At 46.0% G+C, this 25,000-nt stretch overlaps 1 protein-coding gene across 1 annotated transcript in view; it reads right to left on the bottom strand.

The window, feature by feature from the left end:
- The window catches only part of fgd (faciogenital dysplasia), a gene marked incomplete at both ends in the record, with an annotated part of 48,283 nt that extends 24,910 nt beyond the window's left edge, over positions 1–23,373 (bottom strand). The window contains 5 exons of the mRNA XM_084333615.1: positions 4,015–4,104; positions 13,811–14,498; positions 15,595–15,787; positions 20,710–20,883; positions 23,352–23,373. Coding sequence (XP_084189741.1) covers positions 4,015–4,104; positions 13,811–14,498; positions 15,595–15,787; positions 20,710–20,883; positions 23,352–23,373 — 1,167 coding nt within the window. The remainder of the gene's footprint in view (positions 1–4,014; positions 4,105–13,810; positions 14,499–15,594; positions 15,788–20,709; positions 20,884–23,351) is intronic.
- Positions 23,374–25,000: the final 1,627 nt, after the last annotated feature.

Below are 25,000 nucleotides of genomic sequence, written 5' to 3'. Positions count from 1 at the left end.
TGGTGATGTAGGCTGTACGTGGTTTGATAAAGGGGAGGGGCCGACGGTGATGTAGGCTGTACGTGGTTTGATAAAGGGGAGGGGCCGACGGTGATGTAGGCTGTACATGTTTGATAAAGGGGAGGGGCCGACGGTGATGTAGGCTGTACATGTTTGATAAAGGGGAGGGGCCGACGGTGATGTAGGCTGTCAGGCTGGAGCAGAAAGAGGTCAGAGAGTAGAGATAATAGTGTGTGGAGCACAACGACGAGGTCAAGCGCAGCTAGACCTCAGGCCGACTAAGTGCTCACGCTTGAGCTCGATAGAGTAATTAGCACAGAATCCTTTAGTTTAGAATATAGCTCAGTTCACTCATTTGTTTGTTTCTATGCCCTGAGGAAGGCCAATAGAGAGGCCGCGAAACATGTTTTTATTGTTCTGATATGAACTAAGCGACTTATTAAAGGTTTTTCATATATGAAGAGTGCCTGAAACGTCTTTGTTTTTTCAACTGGCTCCCCTATATCCAAAGAGCACCTTCTAAAACACTGGATTCACACTACAAAGACGCCGCAGCCCTCCTTCCTGTTCAAGTCAAGCGCAGCTAGTTGGAAGTGAGAGGTGAAGTAGCAGGTGACCAAGGGGGAGTATTCTAACAAGCAGGATTTATGAAACACTAACCTCCTTGTTAGTTTACCTCTCTAGCCTGACTTGTGGCTGCTACACCCACCCAATCACATGCTTGACTTTAAGGAACACGCCAACTTTTTGGGAAATTCGCTTATTTGCCGTCTACCCTGGAGTTAGACGAGCAGATACACACCCCTTTCTTCTCTGTGCGTGCATTAGGCTTAGGGAACAGCCGCACCGTTAGCCTAGCTTAGCGTCATTCACTGGAAGTAGGTGTGCCAGTGTAGCCTAGTTCCCAACAGTCACGAAATACACTCCAAATACAACTCCAAAACTTTCCTGTAAACATGTTGTGACCTGTGTACCACCATGTAAAAAAAATATAATTATAATTAGACATTTTCGTTTTCTAAGCAGATATATACTAAAAATAAAATTTGCCGAACCACTGCTGCCTGGGCGCAGTGATTTCAACACCGCAAAAGCCCTGTTTTTCAAAAAACAACAGGGCTTTTGAGGTGACGTGGTAAATACACAGGTTTTACACAAGTTGCCGTGTTCCTTTAAGTGTTTTCCACATCGTTTTAAAATACACTAATGCATTCATTCAAACATCTAGTGATCATCAGTAGCCGACACAAACCATGTTCCTGAAATACTCTCCTACTAGGAGTCATGGGCCTGCAGGCTGTCTTTAATGCAGGCGTTACGCGGTTAGCACCGAGGGAATACCACGAGAGGCTGGAACCAACCCAAACATACTCAAGTACGCGCGGATATGTACCAAAGTCCGGACGTGCACACAGACGAGTGTGCATGTGGTGGTGTGTGCATGTGGTGTGTGCACGGGCATTAACACCTCTCTTCACACGTCATCCTCATGCTGATTAATCCAGTGCTGTTGTTCAGTGGATCGCGGTGCCAGTGTTAATCCAGCTTTAGCCCTGATCAAAACCACTAACGCCACCACTGGCACACTTAGGACAGGGAGATGTGGGGCAGAGGCCGGATCGACCCAATCACGTCGGTACTGCCGAGTACCGACTCACGTGAGATCCACCGCTGCCACATTTTGGTAATGCATGTTTACCGCAAAACTAAACCTATGAAGTGTGCCGCACGTTCACGTCAGCATTCACGCGCACAATACACGCTTACCTAGGGTTTTACTTGATTCAACAACAACAAAGCAGTCGGGGCAATGGCAAGCCCAAACGGTTGCAAGTGTGGTTACTGGTTACGGATTCTGATTCTGATTCTGATTGTAATTATTTATATTGTCTTGTTTAATCGTTTTATACTTGTTATTTTGTAAAACATTATTAAAATGTTTAATATATGTGTGTATATATATATATATATATATATATATATATATATATATTAACAAATAATATAAATAATTAAATAATAATGATAATAAATCATTTGAAGTTTGGACAAATTTTTTACAACTGAGGTAGGTAGATTACATTTTTAGAGAGTGATGTCTCTAGTGATAGTGATTAGGAAGCTACTCTTCCTAATTTATGCAAATGACATGTCGTCAGCCTGTGACTGCAACTTGTTCCTGTTTGCGGACGACTCAGCCCTGCTGGTCTCTGACAAGAACAAGTTGCAGGTTGAAAAAACCCTCAGCTCGGAACTAGGCAAAATCTGCATATGGCTCGCTGATAACAAACTATCATTACACATGGGCAAAACAGAGTCCATTCTCTTCGGTTCAAATAACAAACTCAGCAAGACCAACGGCTTCTCAGTTACAGTGGGTGACAATATTGTCACAAGGAAAGATGAAATTTCCTACCTGGGTTCCATCCTAGAGGCTAATCTTTCCTGTGACAAAATGGCATCCAATGTAATAAAAAAAGTCAACCAACGAACTAGATTCTTGTACCGGATCTCCTCTCTGGTAAACAAGAATACCCTGAAGACTCTGGCAGGAGCACTCATTCAAGGGTACTATGACTATGCGTGCACCTCATGGTACCAAAGCACCTCAAAGGCGCTTAAAACAAAATTACAAACATCACAAAACAAACTGGTCAGACTACTACTTGACCTGAACCCCAGAACCCACCTCACCCCTGCCCACTTTGACAACCTAGGATGGCTTAGAGTAGACGACAGAGTACAGCAACTTGCAATGGGCCTGGTCTACAAGATACACTATACGACTAAGGTACCCATGTACATGTCAAAATACTTCCCAAAGGTCAGTGAATACCACAACCACTACACCAGAGGAAGCTCAACAAATCATGTTAAACCCAGATTCGGCTCAAACAAGGGACTAAACACGTTTCGCAATTATGCCACAACAATGTGGAACGCCCTACCCAAAGCTGTAAAGGAATGTGAATCCCTACCCACATTCAAAACCGCTCTTAAAGAGCACCTACGGGAGGCTGCAATTCGAAACTGGCCACCGTAAATGCCCAAACCCCCCACCACCTCCTAATAGACAGTCTCCTCCCCACCGCATGTATATATTCCCTCCCCGCCGTATGTATATTTCCCTCCCACCCACCCACGCAAACAGGAACAAGTTGCAGTCACAAGCTGACGACATGTCATCTCACCTCTTCACCAAATGTTTAACGACTCTGCCTGACTTCCCTCCTTTACCCAACTGTCCCTCTGATGTCCTTCCCCTTAGTTTGTCTCCCTCTTTATACTATAGAGGTATATGTCCCTCTGATGTCCTTCCCCTTAGTTTGTCTCCCTCTTTATACTATAGAGGTATATGTCCCTCTGATGTCCTTCCCCTTAGTTTGTCTCCCTCTTTATACTATAGAGGTATATGTCCCTCTGATGTCCTTCCCCTTAGTTTGTCTCCCTCTTTATACTATAGAGGTATATGTCCCTCTAATGTCCTTCCTGTTAGTGTGTCTCCCTCTTTATACTATAGAGGTATATGTCCCTCTGATGTCCTTCCCCTTAGTTTGTCTCCCTCTTTATACTATAGAGGTATATGTCCCTCTGATGTCCTTCCTCTTAGTTTGTCTCCCTCTTTATACTATAGAGGTATATGTCCCTCTGATGTCCTTCCTCTTAGTTTGTCTCCCTCTTTATACTATAGAGGTATATGTCCCTCTGATGTCCTTCCTCTTAGTTTGTCTCCATCTTTATACTATAGAGGTATATGTCCCTCTGATGTCCTTCCCCTTAGTTTGTCTCCCTCTTTATACTATAGAGGTATATGTCCCTCTGATGTCCTTCCCCTTAATTTGTCTCCCTCTTTATATGATAGAGGTATATGTCCCTCTGATGTCCTTCCCCTTAATTTGTCCCCCTCTTCTGTTAAGTGCCTTGGGTTCCATGAAAGGCACTATATAAATTGAAGAAATTATTATTATTATTATTATTATTATTATTATTATTATTATTATTATTGAAGGTTACCTGGTCGAGGAGGTTGAGTCTCTTCACATAGGCCTCTTCAGTGTGGAGAAGCTCTCTGGCGATGTTTAGTAGTTTCTGAGCCTCTGAGCACTGTGGGAGATTGATTGATTGATTGAAAAGTTTATTAACAGATTGCAGAATGGGTACAGTACAGTACAGCTCAATACATACAATTGTTAAGGGGATGCAGACCAGAGAAAGACTTTCGTCTTGTTTACATCAGGGTCCCCCATTTTCAATTCATCATAACATATATGACATACATGACATACAGATAGACAGTACTGCTACATCTATACATTTATGACATATCAGATTTGCAAATACAGTACTGTTTGTGATACAAAAGTGTCCAGAAAAAGAGTGTATATACATTTGGCGTAGAAACTGTACATTGGAGGAGGTTGGGTGGGTGGGGTGGGGTTGGGTGGGTTGGGTGAGGGCTGTACATTGGAGGTGGGGGGGGTTGGGTAGGGGACACACACACATTTTACACTGTACATTGGAATACTGACAAAGCCTTACTTGGTCATTTACTGTACAACTAGGTTAGGACATTTGTAGGGGCCAGTTTCTAATTGCAGTCTCACGTAGGTGTTTTTTGAGAGTGTTTTTGAAAGTGGGTAGTGATCCACATTCCTTTACAGCTTTGGGTAGGGCGTTCCACATTGATGTGGCATAATTGCGAAACGTGTTTAGTCCCTTGTTTGAGCCGAATCTGGGTTTTACATGATTTGTGGAGCTCCCTCTGGTGTTGTGATCGTGGTATTCACTGACCTTTGGGAAGTATTTTGACATGTACATGGGTACCTTGGTCGCGTAGTGTATCTTGTAGACCAGGCCCATTGCAAGTTGCTGTACTCTGTCGTCTACTCTAAGCCATCCTAGGTTGTCAAAGTGGGCAGGGGTGAGGTGGGTTCTAGGAGTTAGGTCAAGCAGTAGTCTGACTAGCTTGTTTTGAGATGTTTGTAATTAGTTTTTTAGTGCCTTTGAGGTGCTTTGGTACCATGAGGTGCAAGCATAGTCGTAGTACCCTTGAATGAGTGCTCCTGCTAGAGTCTTCAGGGTATTCTTGTTTACCAGAGAGGAGATCCGGTACAAGAATCGCGTTCGTTGGTTGACTTTTTTTATTACATTGGATGCCATTTTGTCACAGGAAAGATTAGCCTCTAGGATGGAACCCAGGTAGGTAATTTCATCTTTCCTTGTGATAATATTGTCACCCACTGCAACCGAGAAGCCGTCGGTCTTGCTGAGTTTGTTATTTGAACCGACGAGAATGGACTCTGTTTTGCCCATGTGTAATGATAGTTTGTTGTCGGCGAGCCATATGCAGATTTTGCCTAGTTCCGAGCTGAGGGCTTTTTCAACCTGTAACTTGTTCTTGTCAGAGACCAGCAGGGCTGAGTCGTCCGCAAACAGGAACAAGTTGCAGTCACAAGCTGACGACATGTCATTTGCATAAATTAGGAATAGTAGCGGTCCTAGTATGCTTCCTTGTGGAACACCACAGCTCACTGTGAGGGGGGGGATAGGGTACCGTTTACTTCCACCATCTGTTCCCTCCCCTCCAGGTAGGATTGTATCCAGCTCACTGATAAACTATCAAAACCAATTGCTTTTAGCTTGTCAATCAGAATGGTGTGATTGACAGTGTCGAAGGCCTTTTGTAGGTCCAGCATGACCATGCCGCAGTATTTGCCCGCGTCCACCTCTTGTTTGATGTGGTCGTTCAAGTAGAGAAGGCATGTGTCAGTGGAGTGGGATGTTCTGAAGCCAGATTGGAATTCGTAGATTAGATTTTTTTCCGCGAGGTACTTTTCGATCTGTTCATATACTATTTTTTCCATGACTTTCGAGATGGATGTAAGGATAGAAACAGGGCGGTAGTTACCCGGGTCTAATTTGCTGCCCTTTTTGTGCAGGGGTGTTACTCTCGCAATTTTGAAGTCCTTGGGGACGTGTCCCTGTTTTATGGAGAGGTTTATTATGTGTGTGATGACTGGGGTGATGGCTGCTGCTGAGTCTCTGAGGAGAGAGACGGACACCGCACAGCGTACATTTAGAAACCAAACAGGGAAACAATAAGATCAGGAAACATAGGAAAGCGGAGATCTAAGACTAAGGCTCAGCTTCTTCCCCCAGGCCATCAGATCACTAAACACTGAACTCTCCACACACAAGTACACATGAACACACACATACACACACACACACAACACGCATGCTGCATTCGCTCACACACAAACGGTCACTTTAAACAAAATGGAAAGGACACTTTAAAAGGAACGAGGAAAATAAAGGTCACTTTAAGGAAATAACCGATGTGGTTCTTGTATAGTATAGTTTAGAAATAGCAAGTATAGCATAGGGATATAGAGTAAAAACTGTTTGTATAGTAGTGTACACATAGGACCCAGTGCCTTAATCCGTAGCTAACATTGTATTGCACTATCTCAGGACTTTAGCATGTCTATTTTATCATGCCTATTTTATGTCTATTTTATTACCTGTTTATTATGTCTATTTTATGATTTAGTATTATTGCACAATCAAAGCAGGCATGGCCGGGGAGCTCCCGTAGCTCACCGCATATCTCGGCGCTATTTCTGCGTCAGGGAAAACCGTGCTCGTCACGGATCTGGGGGACACGAGTTCGATTCCCGGACCCGCCGTATTTTCTCAGAGTGTCTTCCCCTACTCTACATCCCATTCAACCTGTTTCTGTCGGTCATGCTTGACCAGAAAAAGCGATAAACGCTAAAAAAAAAAAAGTTTAAAAAAAAACATATATATATATGTAAAACATGAAAGGAATAAACAAAAAATGTGCGTGAAGGTTTTGTACAGAGTGTGTTATACCTCATAATAACAAAGCTGAGGAGGAAGTAAAAAAGAATTAAAAAAGCTGCTGACAATAATAGCATGTAACAGATAAGAGCTGGGCTTGACTATAGTACAGGAACTTGTTTATACAGTAGTAGTAGTAGTAGTAGTAGTAGTAGTAGTTGTATAGTTAGTAACAGCAAGTATAGCATAGGGACATAGAAGAAAAACTGCACATTATATAGGAATGTACATAGGATCCAGTGCCTTTAAGCAATTTATTAACATGTCTATTTACCATGTATATTATCTTTTTGTTATTATTACTAGTATTACTATTGTTTTATTGCACAATCGTAGCGGGCATGGCCAACTGCATTGCACTGTATGTCTTGGTATGTATGTGATGAATACAACTCTTGAATCTTGAATCTTGGAACAAGGGAGACAATAGTTTTTCGTTTTTTTTGTCTTTAAAATAAATACCAGAAGAAAACACAAAGTGATATTGTTGTTGTTGTTCCGGTGTTTCTCCAATTACTAAACTCTCGGTTGGTTTTTCTCTTCGATGCACAGGAGTCGTTTATACAATTGTGTGACATTTGACAGTTTGTCTGAACGGTCGCTGGGCCTCGACCCAGGATGTCTTTACCGTAGCCCCACGTGTAGGGATGCCCCCCGAAACCCGGTTCTAAACGGGAACCGGTACTAAATTAGAAGAAAAAACCGGAGTATTGATAAGCTCCAATGTTTTCGGTTCGGCTATTGATATGGAGTTTTTTTCCAGAGGAATTTAAATGTTGTGAACTATCTCTCCTCTCTCTGTCTGCAGGAGAAGCGGGGCTGTTAGTTTACACACACTCGTGACGTGGCACTGTGTGTTGGCAGGGCATTATGGGCAGACTGTTGAATCAAGCGCTCCCCTAAGAACGACAACTACAGTGGACTCAAACCTTATCCACGGAAATACACAATGACGTAACAGGGATCCGAGTGGTCTTTCATGTGAATCCTGGTTCCGTCTGTCAGCCTATTCAACCTCTTCATCACTCTCGTTGCCCATTCATCTCCCTTCCTTTTGATGTCTTAAAACCAAAGCCAACTAGGCCAAACCGACATCATTTCAAAGCAGCAGCAGCAGCAGTCAGCGGTCGACAGACACAGTTACATGTTGTTCTGCCGGTGTTTACAGTGATCTATATTTGTCACCGTTTTCCAGTTCAATTGGCGCTTTTATGAAACCTATTTTCGCTAATGTGGTGAAACTGAAGAGATGTGCCGATTCTCCTGTTTCGACATCCCGGAGACGCCATTCTGCAAGAGCTCCGGTCAGATTCACGGGAGGGAGGGTGTCACTGTGCTCTACATTCCACCTCTGACAGGGACACTGAGCAGACCTCAGAGCGAGGGGACGGACGCGGAGACAGGGACACTGAGCAGACCTCAGAGCGAGGGGACGGACGTGGAGAAGGCGGTTGTTGTGACAATAGGAGGTTTTGCAATAGTTGTCTGGGTCATGCATCGCAAGCAGGCCGGTGGCACGTGCGCACGGAGGCCACGAACACAGACCCATGTGCACGTTTAGTACTCCATGTGCACGCTTAGTACTCTAGTTTAGTGTAGTTTAGTACTCCACGTTTAGTACTGAGGGATTTGGGGTGCTTTTTCAATGTATGTGATGTATAGATTGGGGGAAGATGGTAGCATCTAACGGTGCCAGGTCAGAGAGGGCAGAATTGTGTTTGGCTTAGCAGAGGTTGGTTCAGAGCGAGTGAGCACCACACTGAGCAGGGTGTTTGTTTTGAATTCCGATCGAAGACAAAACAAAGATAAGGGGCCACAGAGGCAGAGCGCGATGGAGGTTTTGACAGTGAATGAAACGTTTTGAAATGTGTGTAAAGGTTAAACGCGGTTGTCATGACAGCGCGTCGCCTGACAACCAGGAGAGGGGCGGGGATATCGTTGCTATGACGAAGATCTATAAGTCGAACAGTGTTTCCGGGGGTGAGGCAGACCAAAGAAACGAATCCCACAGGAGGGAAGAGACCAAGATACTCTCTCCTCTCATCACAGAGGGGAGGGGGGGGGGGGGAGGAAGAATGACACATCATCATTAGCTTCGGCTACCACGAGGATGGTCTTGGCTAACGAACAGGCCTGACCACTGTTGGACTGAATAGCAGAGGGACAATCGACTGGACTGAAAGATCATTAGATAGACTGAACACACCGAAAGATCATTAGAATAGACTCTTCAAGGACAATACAATCTGTTAACATCTGAGCTGAGATTTCTGTTTATAGAAATAAACAACGCTTTTCCTCATAAGGTATTACGCTGTGTCGAAGTGTCGAATTCTTACGGAGGTGGAGAATTATTATGGTTTGCGGATAGTACTAACGGGGAGAGATAAGGATCTTATCAGCCAGTATAGGAGACGTCAGGACCATTAAAATGACACACCGCAGAGGAATTGGATGGAGAGCCAAACAGACGAAGACGTGATACTGGCCAGATTGATCAGGATCTAACAGTACTCTAGTTTAGTACTGCATGTGCACGTTTAGTACTCTAGTTTAGTACTCCACATTCAGTGTAGTTTAGTACTCCACTGATGTGTCCACAAATCCATCAAAAGTGCTGATAACCCCCCCCCCCCCCCCCCCGTGGTTATGGATGGAGGACACCACGACAGCTCTGACACTGATACGGCTGATACACCTCTACGCAGCAACATGTGACGACCGCCAGATAAACAACTCTGCCCTGTTTCAGCCTCAGTGATATAATTACACCCCCTCCCTGACGGACACGCCGCCCTCTCTCTCTCCTCCTCATCACAAACAGAACCTCCGTCTCAGTGTTAGGCTGGTATCATTTCAGACTTTAACCCAGTGTTGTTTTTTTTGTGTAATAATAAGGGACAGGGTTGTCAGGCGCCGTATATCCGCCTGTGAGGAGGTCTGTGAGCTGTTTACTGTCACGAGTCTCCGAGTCAAGGGGCGCAGAGGAGCTGACCTCAGATCTGTGTCTCTGTGTCTCTGTGTGTCTGTGTGTCTGTGTGTCTGTGTGTGTCTGTGTCTCTGTGTCTCTGTGTGTCTGTGTGTCTGTGTGTCTGTGTGTCTGTGTGTCTGTGTGTGTCTCTGTGTCTCTGTGTCTCTGTGTGTCTGTGTCTCTGTGTGTCTGTGTGTCTGTGTGTCTAACTGTCTCTGTGTCTCTCAGTGTCTCTCTGTGTCTCTGTGTCTCTCTGTGTCTCTCTGTGTCTCTGTGTGTCTGTGTCTCTCTGTGTCTCTGTGTCTCTCTGTGTCTATGTGTCTCTCAGTGTCTCTGTGTCTCTGTCTCTCTCTCTGTGTCTCTCTGTGTCTCTGTCTCTCTCTCTGTGTCTCTGTGTCTCTCTGTGTCTCTGTGTCTCTGTCTCTCTATCTGTGTCTCTGTGTCTCTGTGTCTCTCTGTGTCTCTGTGTCTCTGTCTCTCTCTCTGTGTCTCTGTCTCTCTCTCTGTGTCTCTGTGTGTCTGTGTGTCTATCTGTCTCTGTGTCTCTGTGTGTCTCTCTCTCTCTGTGTCTCTGTCTCTCTCTGTGTCTCTCTCTGTGTCTCTCTCTGTGTCTCTGTGTCTCTCAGTGTCGCTGTGTCTCTGTGTCTCTCTCTGTGTCTCTGTGTGTCTGTGTCTCTGTGTCTCTGTGTGTCTGTGTCTCTGTGTATCTGTGTCTCTCTGTGTCTCTCTCTGTGTCTCTGTGTGTCTGTCTCTCTGTGTCTCTGTGTGTCTCTGTGTCTCTGTGTGTCTGTGTGTCTGTGTGTCTCTGTGTCTCTCTGTGTCTCTATGTGTCTCTGTGTCTCTCTCTGTGTCTCTGTGTGTCTGTGTGTCTGTGTCTCTGTGTCTCTGTGTGTCTCTGTGTCTCTGTCTCTCTCTGTGTCTCTGTGTCTCTGTGTGTCTGTGTCTCTGTGTCTCTGTCTCTCTCTGTGTCTCTGTGTGTCTCTGTGTGTCTCTGTGTCTCTCAGTGTCTCAGTGTCTCTGTGTCTCAGTGTCTCAGTGTCTCTGTGTCTCTGTGTCTCTGTGTCTCTGTGTCTCTGTGCTCCTTCGTCAGAAGCTCTGCTTTCAGCTCCAAGCACATCTTATTTATTATTATTATAAAAAAAAATTATCCACTTTTTCTCCTCTTTTTTCTCCCATCCCAATTTCGCTGTGCCAATTCTCCCCTCCCCTGTCTTGAACGTTGCTCAAATATGCCCCCCACTGGCAGGTTGTAGGGAGGATAGAAGCCTTGCATCACGTGTCCCCTCCGGTACACGAGGAGGCAGCCTGTCACATCTTTTCACCTGCCAGCACGGACTCTCATTGGCGAGGAGTAACGCGTGGGAGGCTCACACTACCCCCGCCATTTCCTGTCTCTGCTGTGCAGGCGTCCCCCAACCCACCTGTAGGAGTCGCTGTCCACAACGTCCAGATTACCACCCATCGACTTCCACCCGCTAACTCTGCCAATTGAGTTAGTATCACGTCCGGCCCAAGCCGGAGGCAACGCCGACAGCCGGAGTCGGACCCGGTGTCTCTTGCGTTGGTGACAAGCGCAATGTCCACTGCGCCACCCAGCCGCCCTATTATTATTATTATTATTATTATATATATTTTTTGTACACAACAGTGTTGTTATAGTTTTAGATGCAGCAAAGTCGTTTGCAACCACCACACACACACACACACACATAGTAACATACATAGTAAAGTGAAGGCTGTGAATACAGGTTAGTGGGAGGTGACTTCTCAGTAGTGTTGTTCTCTTTGTGTCTCACTCCATTTCCTCCAGAGAACCCGGCCTACATAATAGCGGGATGTTCTATATAGGGGTTCCACATAAGAGTTCTTTATAGGGGTTCTACATAAGGGTTCTTTATAGGTGTTCTATATAGGGGTTCTATATAGGGGTTCCACATAAGGGTTCTTTATAGGGGTTCTACATAAGGGTTCTTTATAGGTGTTCTATATAGGGGTTCCACATAAGGGTTCTATATATGGGTTCTACATAAGGGTTCTTTATAGGTGTTCTATATAGGGGTTCCACATAAGGGTTCTATATAGGGGTTCCACATAAGGGTTCTATATAGGGGTTCTATATAGGGGTTATTTATAGGTGTTCTATATAGGGGTTCTATATAGGGGTTCCACATAAGGGTTCTTTATAGGGGTTCTACATAAGGGTTCTTTATAGGTGTTCTATATAGGGGTTCCACATAAGGGTTCTATATATGGGTTCTACATAAGGGTTCTTTATAAGTGTTCTATATAGGGGTTCCACATAAGGGTTCTATATAGGGGTTCCACATAAGGGTTCTATATAGGGGTTCTATATCGGTGTTCTATATAGGGGTTCCACATAAGGGTTCTTTATAGGGGTTCTACATAAGGCTTCTTTATAGGTGTTCTATATAGGTGTTCTATATAGGGGTTCCACATAAGGGTTCTATATAGGGGTTCTACATAAGGGTTCTATATAGGGGTTCCACATAAGGGTTCTATATAGGGGTTCTACATAAGGGTTCTTTATAGGTGTTCTATATAGGTGTTCTATATAGGGGTTCCACATAAGGGTTCTATATAGGGGTTCTACATAAGGGTTCATCGATTCATATATGTCAGGATTGGGGGGGGGGGTGTAAGACACACACGCAGACACACACAAAAAGGGGTATCTTGGGCGCCCAAGTGGCGACCCATGTAACGCGCTGCGTCGCAAAGCAGCCGACCCGGGTTCAATTACCGGACCCAGCATCCTTTGCCGAATGTCTCCCCCCCGCTCTGTGTCCCGTTCTTCCTCTCTCTCTCTCTCTCTCTCTCTCTCTACCGGACTGCCCGGTAGTACAAACAAAAATTAAAATCTACCAAAAACATAAATTAAAAAAGGGGAATCTTAAAGAGTTACCCAGAGGGGTAACCACTGGAATCGCTGCGATGAGAGAAGGGGGGGGGGGGGGGGGGACACACAAGAATAAAATAAATAAAGATAAAAACTGTAGGAAACACAAAACACCAGTATAAAATAACTGGGGGAAACACCCAAAATAACCACCACTGTCTAGCAGTTGAAAACACCAAGAAAAACAATAGCACTAAAGACAGAGAAAACCCTAGATTGGGAGACTCCTCTACTGTTGAGGGAAAAACATGAAATGGACAACAAGCATCCGAACACAGTCAACCAAGCTACTTAAAGGCACTGCACACCTGACACCAATCAGGTGGCAATCAAGCCCCACAAACCTGCCATGCCGCATGGCAATTAACTGCAGAGGCCAGTGATTGACAGCTGTCCCTCACAGAAAGACGAAATAGACAGCTGTCCCTCACGCGTCTATTTTTTTACCAACGGATTTCCAGTTCTGCGTTCTGCGATCTGATTGGCCACTGACGTTTCTGGTGCGATCTGATTGGCCACTGACGTTTCTGGTCATGTGACATGTGCGTCCAATCGCGTGACGCCTGTGTCTTTGCCCATTTCCGCCTCGAACAGCAGCAAACTACCTAACGCCTAGTTTATCACTGGTTAAGCTTAGGCGACTCTTTCGAAGTTGGTTAAGGTTAGAGTTTGGAATCAGGGCGGGCGTTCTATCGCCCTGCTCTAAGACAAACTCTAACCTTAACCAACTTCGAAAGAGTCGCCTAAGCTTAACCGGCGAAAGAAACAGGCGTCACACGATTGGCCGCACATGTCACACACGACCAGAAACGTCAGTGGCCAATCAGATCGCAGAACGCGCACGCGGAACTGGAAATCCGTTGGTAAAAGTATTGACACGTCCCTCACAGAAAGACAAAATAAAGCCAAAGCACCTTAGAATAAACTAAAATAAAACCCACATAAACCGTGATCCATCACAATTTAGGGGTTCTACATAGGGGTTCTATACAGGTATGCACAATACCTCTTTTTCACTTATTCTACACACTTTTTTATATAGTATGATTATAACTCACTCTGTAGGAGTCCGGCGTCTTGTCTCCTGCCGGAGCTCCGCAGTCCGTCTTGTCTCCCCCTCCCTCCACCTCCCCGCTGCTCCCCTCGTCCAGGTCACTGTCCTCGTCCTGCGTCGAGTCCCGCTTGTTGCCAAGGGCCACGCAGCAGGACCCGCTCTCCGTCTCCGTCACGCTGTCGTAGCGGTCCTCCTCGTCGATGGCGTCCTCGTTGGGGAACACCTCGCCCTCCGCGGTGCACGACGGGCTGTCGATGCCGCTGTCTCTGTTGGGGATCTTCCCCCCGCCGCCTGTGCCGCCGCCGGGCTCCGACGAGGAGTCCTCCGGGTTCTCACCCCCCCGGAGCTCGTGGGACGACCCCTCCTCCTCCTCCTCCCTCTCCGCGTCGTCGAGGCAACCCACGTCGTCCTCCGCGCAGTCGTCCAGCGGGCCACAATCGTCGGGGCCGTCGACGCGGAGCGAGGAGAGACGGGAGGACAGTAGTTCCGTCCCCTCGTCCGTCCGCTCCGCCGAGACGCTAAGTGCAAGTTTGTTGTCCACAGGAGACGAGTCCCTGGAGAGCCCTGCTGTCCCTACTGCTGCGGGCCCCGCGGGCTCGGGGCCAGGGGGGGGGGGAGCGCTCTCAGATGTGGGGTCCATTCTCAGACACAGGTGCAACTGGGTCCTTGGAACGATACCCAGGATAGGAGCCCTGCGGGGGAGGGGGGGGGGGGGGGGGGGGGAGACTCACTGTCACTCGAGACATAGAACTACATGACAGACTGTATTGACTGCTGCTAATATGTACATTAAGATGAGCCGCGGATATACTGTAGCTTTATATACTGTACATGCTATACAAAACAATGAAATGCAGTTTAGTGAACAGGTTGTTCTTTTAGTTTTCTCATTGTTTTCTCATTGTTTTCTCATTGTTTTCTCATTGTTTTCTCACTGCACGTTGAATTTTAAGCCACAGAACCCAACAAGAATGATCCACAACAAGCTCGTAAATCTTCACTCCTAATAATGAATGAATGAATCATGTGAACCTGTCGACTTCTCTCCCTATCGTGTACAGTTACATCCACACACTCACACACACACTCGCACACACACACACACACACACACACACACACACACACACACACGCACGTACGTACACACACACACACACACACACACACACACACGTACGTACACACACACTCACACACACACACACACACACACACACACACACACACACACACACACACGCACGTACACACACACACACTCACACACACACACACACACACACACACACACGCACGCACGCACGCACACACGCACACGCACGCACACACGCAGGCACACACATGCACACACGCAGGCACACACATGCACACACACACACCTTGAATCCTTACGTAACAAGACATTCATCTGGTTAAGCCTTTCACTGCGACAATACAGAAGTTTAACTCTTTCACTACCACACTACAGAAGTTTAACTCTTTAACTACCACACTACAGAAGGTTAACCCTTTCACTACCACACTACAGACGGTTAACCCTTTCACTGGCACACTACAGAAGGTTAACCTTTCACTACCACACTACAGACGGTTAACCCTTTCACTGCCATACTACAGAAGGTTAACCCTTCACTACCACACTACAGAAGGTTATGCCTTTCACTACCACACTACAGACTGTAGTGTGGTAGTGAAAGGTTAACCTTCTGTAGTGTGGTAGTGAAAGGGTTAAGCTGAGCCAGAGGAACAGGTGGAAGGTCCCACTGTGATGATGATGACGACCTACCTGGAGTTCTCGAACCTCTCGATGAGCAGCCCCACCTTCTGGGGCGCCGGGCCCGGGGGGCCAGGGGGGGGCTGGCTGGGCTTGGGTTTGGGGGGAGGGGGCGGCGCCGGCAGGGGTCTGCGGGGGGCCGGGGGGATCCGCTTGGGCTGCTTATCTTGTCCGAGGGCCAGCAGGTGGGAAGGTTTAGGTGGCACTGCGAGGGCGGGGGCACGAGACCAGAGAGACAGAGAGAGAGAGAGAGACAGAAGAGAGAGAGAGAGAGAGAGACAGAAGAGAGAGAGATGAGTGCCAATAATCCTCAAGTCAAGTCATCTGTGCTGCAGAGGTCCGAGGGAGAAGACCTCCATGTCTGTGTCCGAGTCGTACCTCCTCACAACGTGCGGTGAGTCCAAAGGAACAAGCTCCTGATTTAGTGGGTCGACGTCTGTGGATCAGAGCGCGTAGCGGAGCAGAGAGAGAGAGAGACACCGAGCAGCTTCCTGGTTTCAGAACAGGATGCTGTGTGTGTGTGTGTGTGTGTGTGTGTGTGTGTGTGTGTGTGTGTGTGGGTCACTGTGTTTTGCAAAGTCAGACGAAAGAAATACTCAGACGACGACAGAGACACGTCGTCAGTGCTGTCTGTAAACACACGGCGCTAAAGAACCGACCACACGGGGACGGCTTAACCCTTTCACTGCCACACTACAGAAGGTCAACCCTTTACCATCACACTACCGACGGTTAATAAAGGGTTAACCTTCTGCAGTGTGGCAGTGAAAGGTTTTTAACCTGCTGTCGTGTGGCAGTGAAAGGGTTAACCTTCCGTGTATTGACGCAGTGAAAGGGTTAACCGTTTTGGTAGTGCGGCAGTGAAAGGGTTAAACACTGAATCATCTATATCAGGGGTCGGGAACCTATGGCTCACGAGCCATATATGGCTCTTCTGGTGACAGCAAATGGCTCCCAGAAATTTTTGAGTAAAAAAAAAAAAAAAAAAAAAAAAATCTTTTAATACTTGTGATATTTCTTAATAATACTGTGTCATTTTAAAGTAAACAGAAATTAGTTTTGAAGATACAGCTAATAGTATCTGTAGCTGAAGATATAGCGAGCAGAGCTGGCGAGGGAACACAAGTGGACAGAAATAAAAAATCTTCAACCTGAAGACCAGCTGATTCTTAAAACTTGGAACGAGCTTCCTGTGACATACCACACAATGCAGCGTGAGTATTGCAGTATTGACCATGTTTGGCTCTACATACTGTATGCATGTGGGCAGTCATTCTCACATATGAGGAACATTAAGACCAACCTACGCTCACGTCTAACTGATGGAAGCCTCAACGCCTGCATGAAGCTCAACCTCACCACGTATGAACCAGATTACAAGGCCATCAGCAAAACCATGCAGCACCAGAAGTCGCATTAAAAGTAAGACATATTTAATTTATTATATGTTAAAAATACTATATGGCTCTCAATGAAATATATTTAGAAATATTTGGCTTTTATGGCTCTCCCAGTCAAAAAGGTTCCTGACCCCTGATCTATATGGTGTTTTGTGAAATAATCTTTTTTTTTTTTGAGAAAACGAGTTTGCTTTTTGTTAAATTCAGGAAGCAGGTATGGGTCTCTGTGTGAAGTTGCACCATTTCCTTCCTCTCTTGCTATGTGTGTGTGTGTGTGTGTGTGTGTGTGTGCGTGTGCGCGTGTGTGTGTGTGCGCGTGTGCGTGTGCATGTGTGTGTGTGTGTGTGTGTGTGTGTGTGCCTGCGTGTGTAAATGAGACGTCACAGTGTAGTTTCCAGTCGTCACGCACCATGATGGTGGGCTCTGCGTCGCTCAGAGAACATGGCGGCACCCAGACACTGCCGGGGTCAAGTGTTCATGTGTACAATGTAAACAATGTCAACCGCTTCGGACAAACCGCTTCCACTAAACGGTGTTGTGTGTATTCAAAACCTGGTGTTAGTATCAATACCCTCTGTGGTCATTCAAACCCATCTCCATTATTTAAGCACAAGATAAAATAAGATAAGAAGATAAGATATTCCTTTATTGTTCCTCTTGGAGAAATCTGAGCGTCGTAGCAGCATGGGGGAGGGGGGATGGGAGGTAATAGTAGAAATACATAAATAATATAGGCAATAACATTTTATCTGAATATATAAAAAGTAGGGCTGTCAGTTTATCGCGTTAATTAGATTAATTAATTACACAGCAAATGATCGCGTTATGAAAATTAACTCAAAATTAATTTAATTTAATTATTATTATTATTATTATTATTATTATTTTTGTATCTCATTCATTCCATAAGAACGTAGAATACACATTTACAGACTTTTTTTTTTAATATGGTCCATTTGCATGTTCTTGGTATCTGATTCTAGGGACATCTTTTTTTTTATCCACTTTTTCTCCCATTTTTCTATATTTTTCTCCCATCCCAATTTCGTATCATCCAATTCAACCCTCCCCTGTCACGAACGCTGTTTCTTGCCTCCCACAAGCCGGCTGCAATGTGGACTAAGTCATACATAGCACAAGTCCCCTCCGGTACTTGAGGTAACAGCAGTCGCATCTTTTCACCTGCGCAGCTCGATCTCTCAGTGGCGAGGAGTAACGCGTGGGAGGCTCACGCTGCCCCCGACACTTCCTGATTCCACTGTGCAGGCGCACCAACCGACCTGTAGGAGTCGCTGTCCACAACGCCCGATCCCCACCCATCAGTTTCCCACCCCCTAATACGGCCAATGTGTATTAGTACGGACGACCAGCTAAACTGAAAGCAAATGTGGAGAGCGGGGCTCGAACAGGCGAGCCCAGCGTCTCCAGATTTCGTGGCGAGCGCCTTGCCCACTACGCCACGTAGCCGCCCTGATTATAGGGACATCTATGGATCTCAGGGAATGTATTCCCAGTGTCAGAAATACTGTGTCTGTTACTAGGCTTGAGTAAATTGTAATGAACCAAAGGAGAATATCAATTAAATTCGTTTTATCTTTAACTGTGAACAACACCATGCTAAAATTGACCATACCTGAAAAAATCTAAGCAAATGAATAAAGGGAAGATGATTAAACAGAAGGTTTTGTAGATACAGTACTGAATTCTGCCATCCGGACACATGCAATTTGAAATATGATTATAGAATATCATGCCTAAAATGGTTATGCGATTAAAATGTGATTAATTAGATTAATGAATTACAAATCCTGTAATTAATTAGATTAATTTCTTTAATCGCCTGACAGCACTAATAAAAATATGATAACCTGTCAGTTATATTATACGTTACAATAAATACAGGCATTGAATCTGAATAATAATAATACTATGAGTACGAGTCAAAGTGAAGAGTTTGTATAAAGGTGCCATTTATCTTCTTATCTACGGGCCAAGAGTTAGAATTAAAATAGCTGCGAGCAGATCTAGGCCAGGTCCATTGTGTGATGTGCCTTCGAAAGGCCCCCGAAAGTATGACACACATTTTGAGTCATATTTTGAATCACGGAACTTGTGTCCAATTGTGAACGCCTTGGGAGGGAGGGGCTGCTCTGATGGACTGAGTCCTAACAGAGGTGACCTAGAGACAGAAAGACTGACGGAGTGAGGCCAGGCCACTGACATGTGCAGGCGTGGTTTGAAGGAGGAGCTTGTCAGAGTGGAGGAAATGATTGACAGATCAACAGTGCTGCTTGATCTTGGTGAGCCATGGAATTATAATCACAGACAAGGGATGTTTTCACATCGATCGAAAATATCGAGTTAAAAGTAAGGTGAAGTGTCATAAGAGTGTGAAGTTATTAGGGCGGCTAGGTGGTGTAGTGGGCAAGGCACTCGCCACCAGTGTGGAGACGCTAGGATTCGCGTGTTCGAATCCAGCTCTCCACATTGTTTTCAGTTTAGCTGGTCGTCCGCAGTAATACACATTGGCCGTATTACGGGGAGGGAAAACTGAAGGGTGGGGATCGAACGTTGTGGACAGCGACTCCTACAGGTCGGTTGGTGCGCCTGCGCAGTAGAATCAGGAAGTGTCGGGGGCAGCGTGAGCCTCCCACGCGTTACTCCTCGACACTGAGAGATCGAGCTGCGCAGGTGAAAACATGCGACTGCTGTTACCTCAAGTACCGGAGGGGACTTGTGCTATGTATGACTTAGTCCACATTGCAGCCGGCTTGTGGGAGGCAAGAAACAGCGTTCGTGACAGGGGAGGGTTGAATTGGATGATACGAAATTGGGATGGGAGAAAATATAGAAAAAATGGGAGAAAAAGTGGATCAAAAAAAAAAGAGTGTGAAGTTATTGTTGTTTGTTAAAGGAACACACCAACATTATGCGAAAGGAGATGGAAAACCGTCTTCTCCAGAGTCAGACAAGAACATGGATACCAATTTCCTCTCTGTGTGTTCAGTAGAAAACTATCCGGCAGAAAGCTAGCCTAGTTTAGCACAAATGAATGGAAGCAGATACGGACCAACTAGCCTAGTGTTTGGCCAAAAACACCTATCCCGTAGTTGTTTAAGCTAGGCTAGTGTTCTGTATCTGGTTCCATTAGTTTGTGCTAAGCTAGGCTAGCTTGCAGCTGGATAGAAGGAAATTGTTATCTTAATTTTTGTTTTTAAATTGGGCTTTTGAGGTGATGAAATCACTGCCCCCAGGCAGCAGTGGTTCGGGATTTTTTTTTTAGTATATATCTCAAAATATCTCTGTTAAAATAAAAAATAAAGTATCTCCACGTGGTAAATAAAAATATGTGGTAAATACACAGGTCACAACATGTTTACATGAAAGTTTTGGAGTTGTATTTGGAGTGTATTTCGTGACTGTTGGGAACTAGGCTACACTGGCACACCAACTTCCAGTGAATGACGCTAAGCTAGGCTAACGGTGCGGCTGTTCCCTAAACCTACTGCACGCACAGAGAAGAAAGGGGTGTGTATCTGCTTGTCTAACTCCAGGGTAGATGGCAAATAAGCTAATTTCCCAAAAAGTTGGTGTGTTCCTTTAAGAGCAGTGAAGTTGATTTGGAAAATGTTCTAAAAATGTGCATTTGTACAATACCAGGCACAATAATAGCAGAGTGATGATCCTGGTGAAGGGTGAAAGGTCACGGCACGGCAGCATTGCTTACCTTGAGGTTTCTGTGATGCTGGCGATCTGAGTGAGGCGGCGGGTTGGGGGCGGGGCTTGATGGCGGGCCGGTCGTGACATGGTCTGGGGGGAGGAGCTTTCTTTCCCAGACACGGGGAACACAGGTAGTCCACTGACCCACCACACTGGTACTGAAGAGAGGAGGGAGGGAGGTCTGGAGGAGAGAGAGAGAGAGAGAGAGAGAATTATTAATTGAGATATCACACATCCACACATCGCGTTCTGATTTTAACCCTTTCACTACCACACTACCAAATGGTTAACTGCGACAGTACAGAAGGTTAACCCTTTCACTGGCACGCAACAGCAGGTTAACCCGTACACTACAACACTACAGAAGGTTAACCCTTTCACTACCACACTACAGAAGGTTAACCCTTTCACGACCACACTACAGCCGGTTAACCCTTTCACTAGCACACTACAGAAGGTTAACCCTTTCACTACCACACTACAGACGGTTAGTGTGGTAGTGAAAGGGTTAACAACTCCAGATGGTAGTAAAACATGTAGCATTCTTGTGGTTTCTTTGTACGCAAAACACTGGCGATTCATAGTATTCCTGTGTTTTTTTCACATAGATTTATCAGAGATTAGCAGCGGCTGGGTGGCGCAGCGGACATTGCACTCATCACCAACGCAAGAGACACCGGGTTCGACTCCGGCTGTCGGCGTTGCCTCCGGCTTAGGCCAGCCGTCATACTAACTCAATTGGCAGAGTTAGCGGGTGGAAGTCGATGGGTGGTAATCTGGACGTTGTGGACAGCGACTCCTACAGGTCGGTTGGGGGACGCCTGCACAGCAGAGACAGGAAATGGCGGGGTGAGCCTCCCACACGTTACACCTCGCCAATGAGTCCGCGCTGGCAGGTGAAAAGATGTGACAGGCTGCCTCCTCGTGTATCGGAGGGGACACGTGATGCAAGGCTTCTAGCCTCCCTACAAGCGGCCAGTGGGGGGCATATGCGAGCAACGTTCAAGACAGGGGAGGGAAGAATTGGCACAGTGGAATTGGGACGGGAGAAAAATAGAAAAAGAGAAAAAGTGGATAAAAAAAAAAATATTGATCAGAGATTCCACCTAGTGGTATATATTCCAGAAAGGTACGGTGAAAGGTACGGCCATTCCTGTGCTGTTACCATAGAAAAGCTACGTTCCTACATCGTTTCCTTGTTAGTGTCTCCATAGCGACCGGCGCATTGGTCGTCGCCGTGGTTCCGCTTAAACACTTTAATTTCCCCTATAGTTCCTTCTGCGGCATCGCAGTCCAGCCGAGGGAACAACGCGGTGGCGACGCGCGACACACGTGTGACATGGACGACCTTGTTCCCCCACAGAGCGGCATCTCAAGGAGAACAAGGAGAACCGGAGAGGAGGCTCAAGAAGAGTGACGGTATCGATCCGACCACGCTGCCCTGTGGCGTGGCGGCGCGATGGAGGAGAGCAGAGGGCGACTGGATGATAACACGGCTCCCATATCGGCTCAATGATAGTCCCGGCTTCATCCGATACATCTGTGGACGATACGGTGTGTGTGTGTGTGTGTGTGTGTGTGCGTGTGTGTGTGTGTGCGTGTGTGTGTGTGTGCGTGTGTGCGTGTGTATGTGTGTGCACGTGTAACGTTATCAGTTCAGCTCAGTAGTCAATGTACCCGTGTGTTCGCTCGGCGCTCCGACCTGCAGCTTGGGCCTCGATCTGTTACACGTATATAGCGCGCTGTTTGACCTCATGCGTCAATGCGTCTGTGTGAAAGGCAACGGGTCGTGTTTCAGGTCTCTGTGCCGCAGTCTGTCCACAAGAGGAGAGAGAAAAGCCTCTGGACTGTTCCATCTGGACTCAGTGACCTGAGATATATATGCATATAGGCCTACAGTCCAGTCTTAGCTGCTCTACACTGGCTTCCTGTAACATTTAGAATTGACTTCAAGGTCCTTCTCCTTACACACAAAGCTGTAAATGGACAGGGACCTACTGTAGCTACATCGCCAACACTCTAATAAATTACAGGCCAGCAAGAACACTGCGATCATCAGCTGCTGGACTACTAGAGGCTCCCAGAAACAGTCAAAAGAGGATCGGTAATGCAGCCTTTATCAACTATGCTCCAAAACTATGGAACAAACTACCCCAAAACATCAGGGAAGCCAAGTCACTAGACATCTTGAAAAGACAGCTTAAAACCACAAAATCACTTTGCTCAGGCATTTAAATGAAACATCAGGGATATCCTGACACAAATTGTACTTTACCTGCACTATTCTTACCCTACCTACTTTTATACACTTCCTATCAAATTCATGTGTCGATTCTATGCTAATTTGATCTCACTACCTCCTATTTACTGTAATTTTAAGAGCACTGCTCTGTTGTAATTACTTCTTACTGATGCACTGCTCTGTTGTATGTTAAATACCCTGTTGTATGTCGGTTCTATTTCATAATTTTTTGCCTATTTTTAAACTGAATCATTTTAAACTATTTTTATAATTTGTATTACTGTAACGATCCCAGGTACTAATTAGCGTTAATTAGGGTCTGTATTCATTGCCTGTGGTTTGTTGAGATGTTTGTGGTGTCATTACTTCTGTTTCCTGTTTCACTGTTGCGTTTTTTACGTGTGTACTCTTGCCGTCTGCAAGATCCATGTGTCGTGCTTGTTAGTTGTTTATCATTGGGCTTATCTCGTTTTTGAGACTACGGTCTCTCTTTTATTTTCCCCATTTCAAAGTGTTTTCTTTTCGTATTATGCTCCCGTGTGTCACAATAAAGTGCACGTTATTGTGAAAGAGCAACCACCGCATTCCGCCTCCTCTGCTTGTCTGCATCTGGGTTCTACACACCACCATGCCGTCTAAACGTGTGAATCGTAACATATTACTGAATGAAACTGTAAACAGAGAGGCCTATTGGGACGCTAGATCCTAATGTGAAACACTGTGATTTAGCTTACCTTGCTACCTCTCTATCTTTTTTATGCTCGCTTATGCCTGTATCTTTCACTGTTGTGAAGCACTTTGAACTGCAACTTCTGTATGAAAAGTGCTATACAAACAAAGTTATTATTATTACAGTACAGTATGTGACCTTAGAGTTGATTGTGTGAAGGCGGCTTTAGGGTCTATTTAGAATGTGTATGTCGTCGAGATGAAACCGCAGGGCTGGCCGATATGGACAATATTATATCATATCACGGTATCTCTCTTAGTTTTGAGTGACGGTATCGTTTTCCAGTACAATGTGTGAGTGAGTGAGTGAGTGAGTGAGTGAGTGAGTGAGTGAGTGAGTGAGTGAGTGAGTGAGTGAGTGAGTGAGTGAGTGAGTGAGTGAGTGAGTGAGTGAGGTAGTGAGTGAGGTAGTGAGTGAGTGAGTGAGTGAGTGAGTGAGGTAGTGAATGAGTGAGGTAGTGAGTGAGTGAGTGAGTGAGGTAGTGAGGTAGTGAGTGAGTGAGGTAGTGAGTGAGTGAGTGAGTGAGTGAGTGAGTGAGTGAGTGAGTGAGTGAGTGAGTGAGTGAGGTAGTGAGTGAGGTAGTGAGTGAGTGAGTGAGTGAGTGAGGTAGTGAATGAGTGAGGTAGTGAGTGAGTGAGTGAGTGAGGTAGTGAGGTAGTGAGTGAGTGAGGTAGTGAGTGAGTGAGTGAGTGAGTGAGTGAGTGAGTGAGTGAGTGAGTGAGTGAGTGAGTGAGTGAGTGAGTGAGTGAGTGAGTGAGTGAGTGAGTGAGTGAGTAGGTGAGTGAGTGGGTGAGTGAGTGAGTGGGTGAGTGAGTGAGTGAGTGAGTGAGTGCTTGAGTGAGTGCGTGAGTGAGTGAGTGAGTGAGTGAGTGAGTGAGTGAGTGAGTGAGTGAGTGAGTGAGTGAGTGAGTGAGTGAGTGAGTGAGTGAGTGAGTGAGTGAGTGAGTGAGGATGTGTTTGTGTATGTGCGGGAGCCGCTATGTCTTTGTTTAGCGCTGTGGTTGTGATGTGCGGTGTGGTTATCTGATGTGCCCATTAGAGCAGATAGATGGCCCTCCAGTGGATGATGATAATAGCTATGTAAACTACCGCCGCCCAACTCTGTTCCTGCAGGCTTATAGGCTGGATCTATTCACTCCTGCCTTATCTCAACTGGATTACAGCCCCCAGAATTGCGCGGAACCCCCACAGGAGCCCTGGCACATCTAATTTGGTGTTTTTTTTCAGCATGTGCTCCGGGCAGCAGAAGGAGAGAATTCACCCGGTAATGAGGTCTGTTACGCTGTCAGCCCCATGTGGCCCCTAGCACAGGCTTTCCCACCATCT

This window comes from Notolepis coatsorum, assembly GCF_963971535.1.
Source record: "Notolepis coatsorum genome assembly, chromosome: 17".
In the NCBI taxonomy this organism is placed as follows: Eukaryota; Metazoa; Chordata; class Actinopteri; order Aulopiformes; family Paralepididae; genus Notolepis; species Notolepis coatsorum.
The sequence above is the reverse complement of the archived record's forward strand: the minus strand, read 5'-3'. Positions and strand labels throughout refer to the sequence as shown.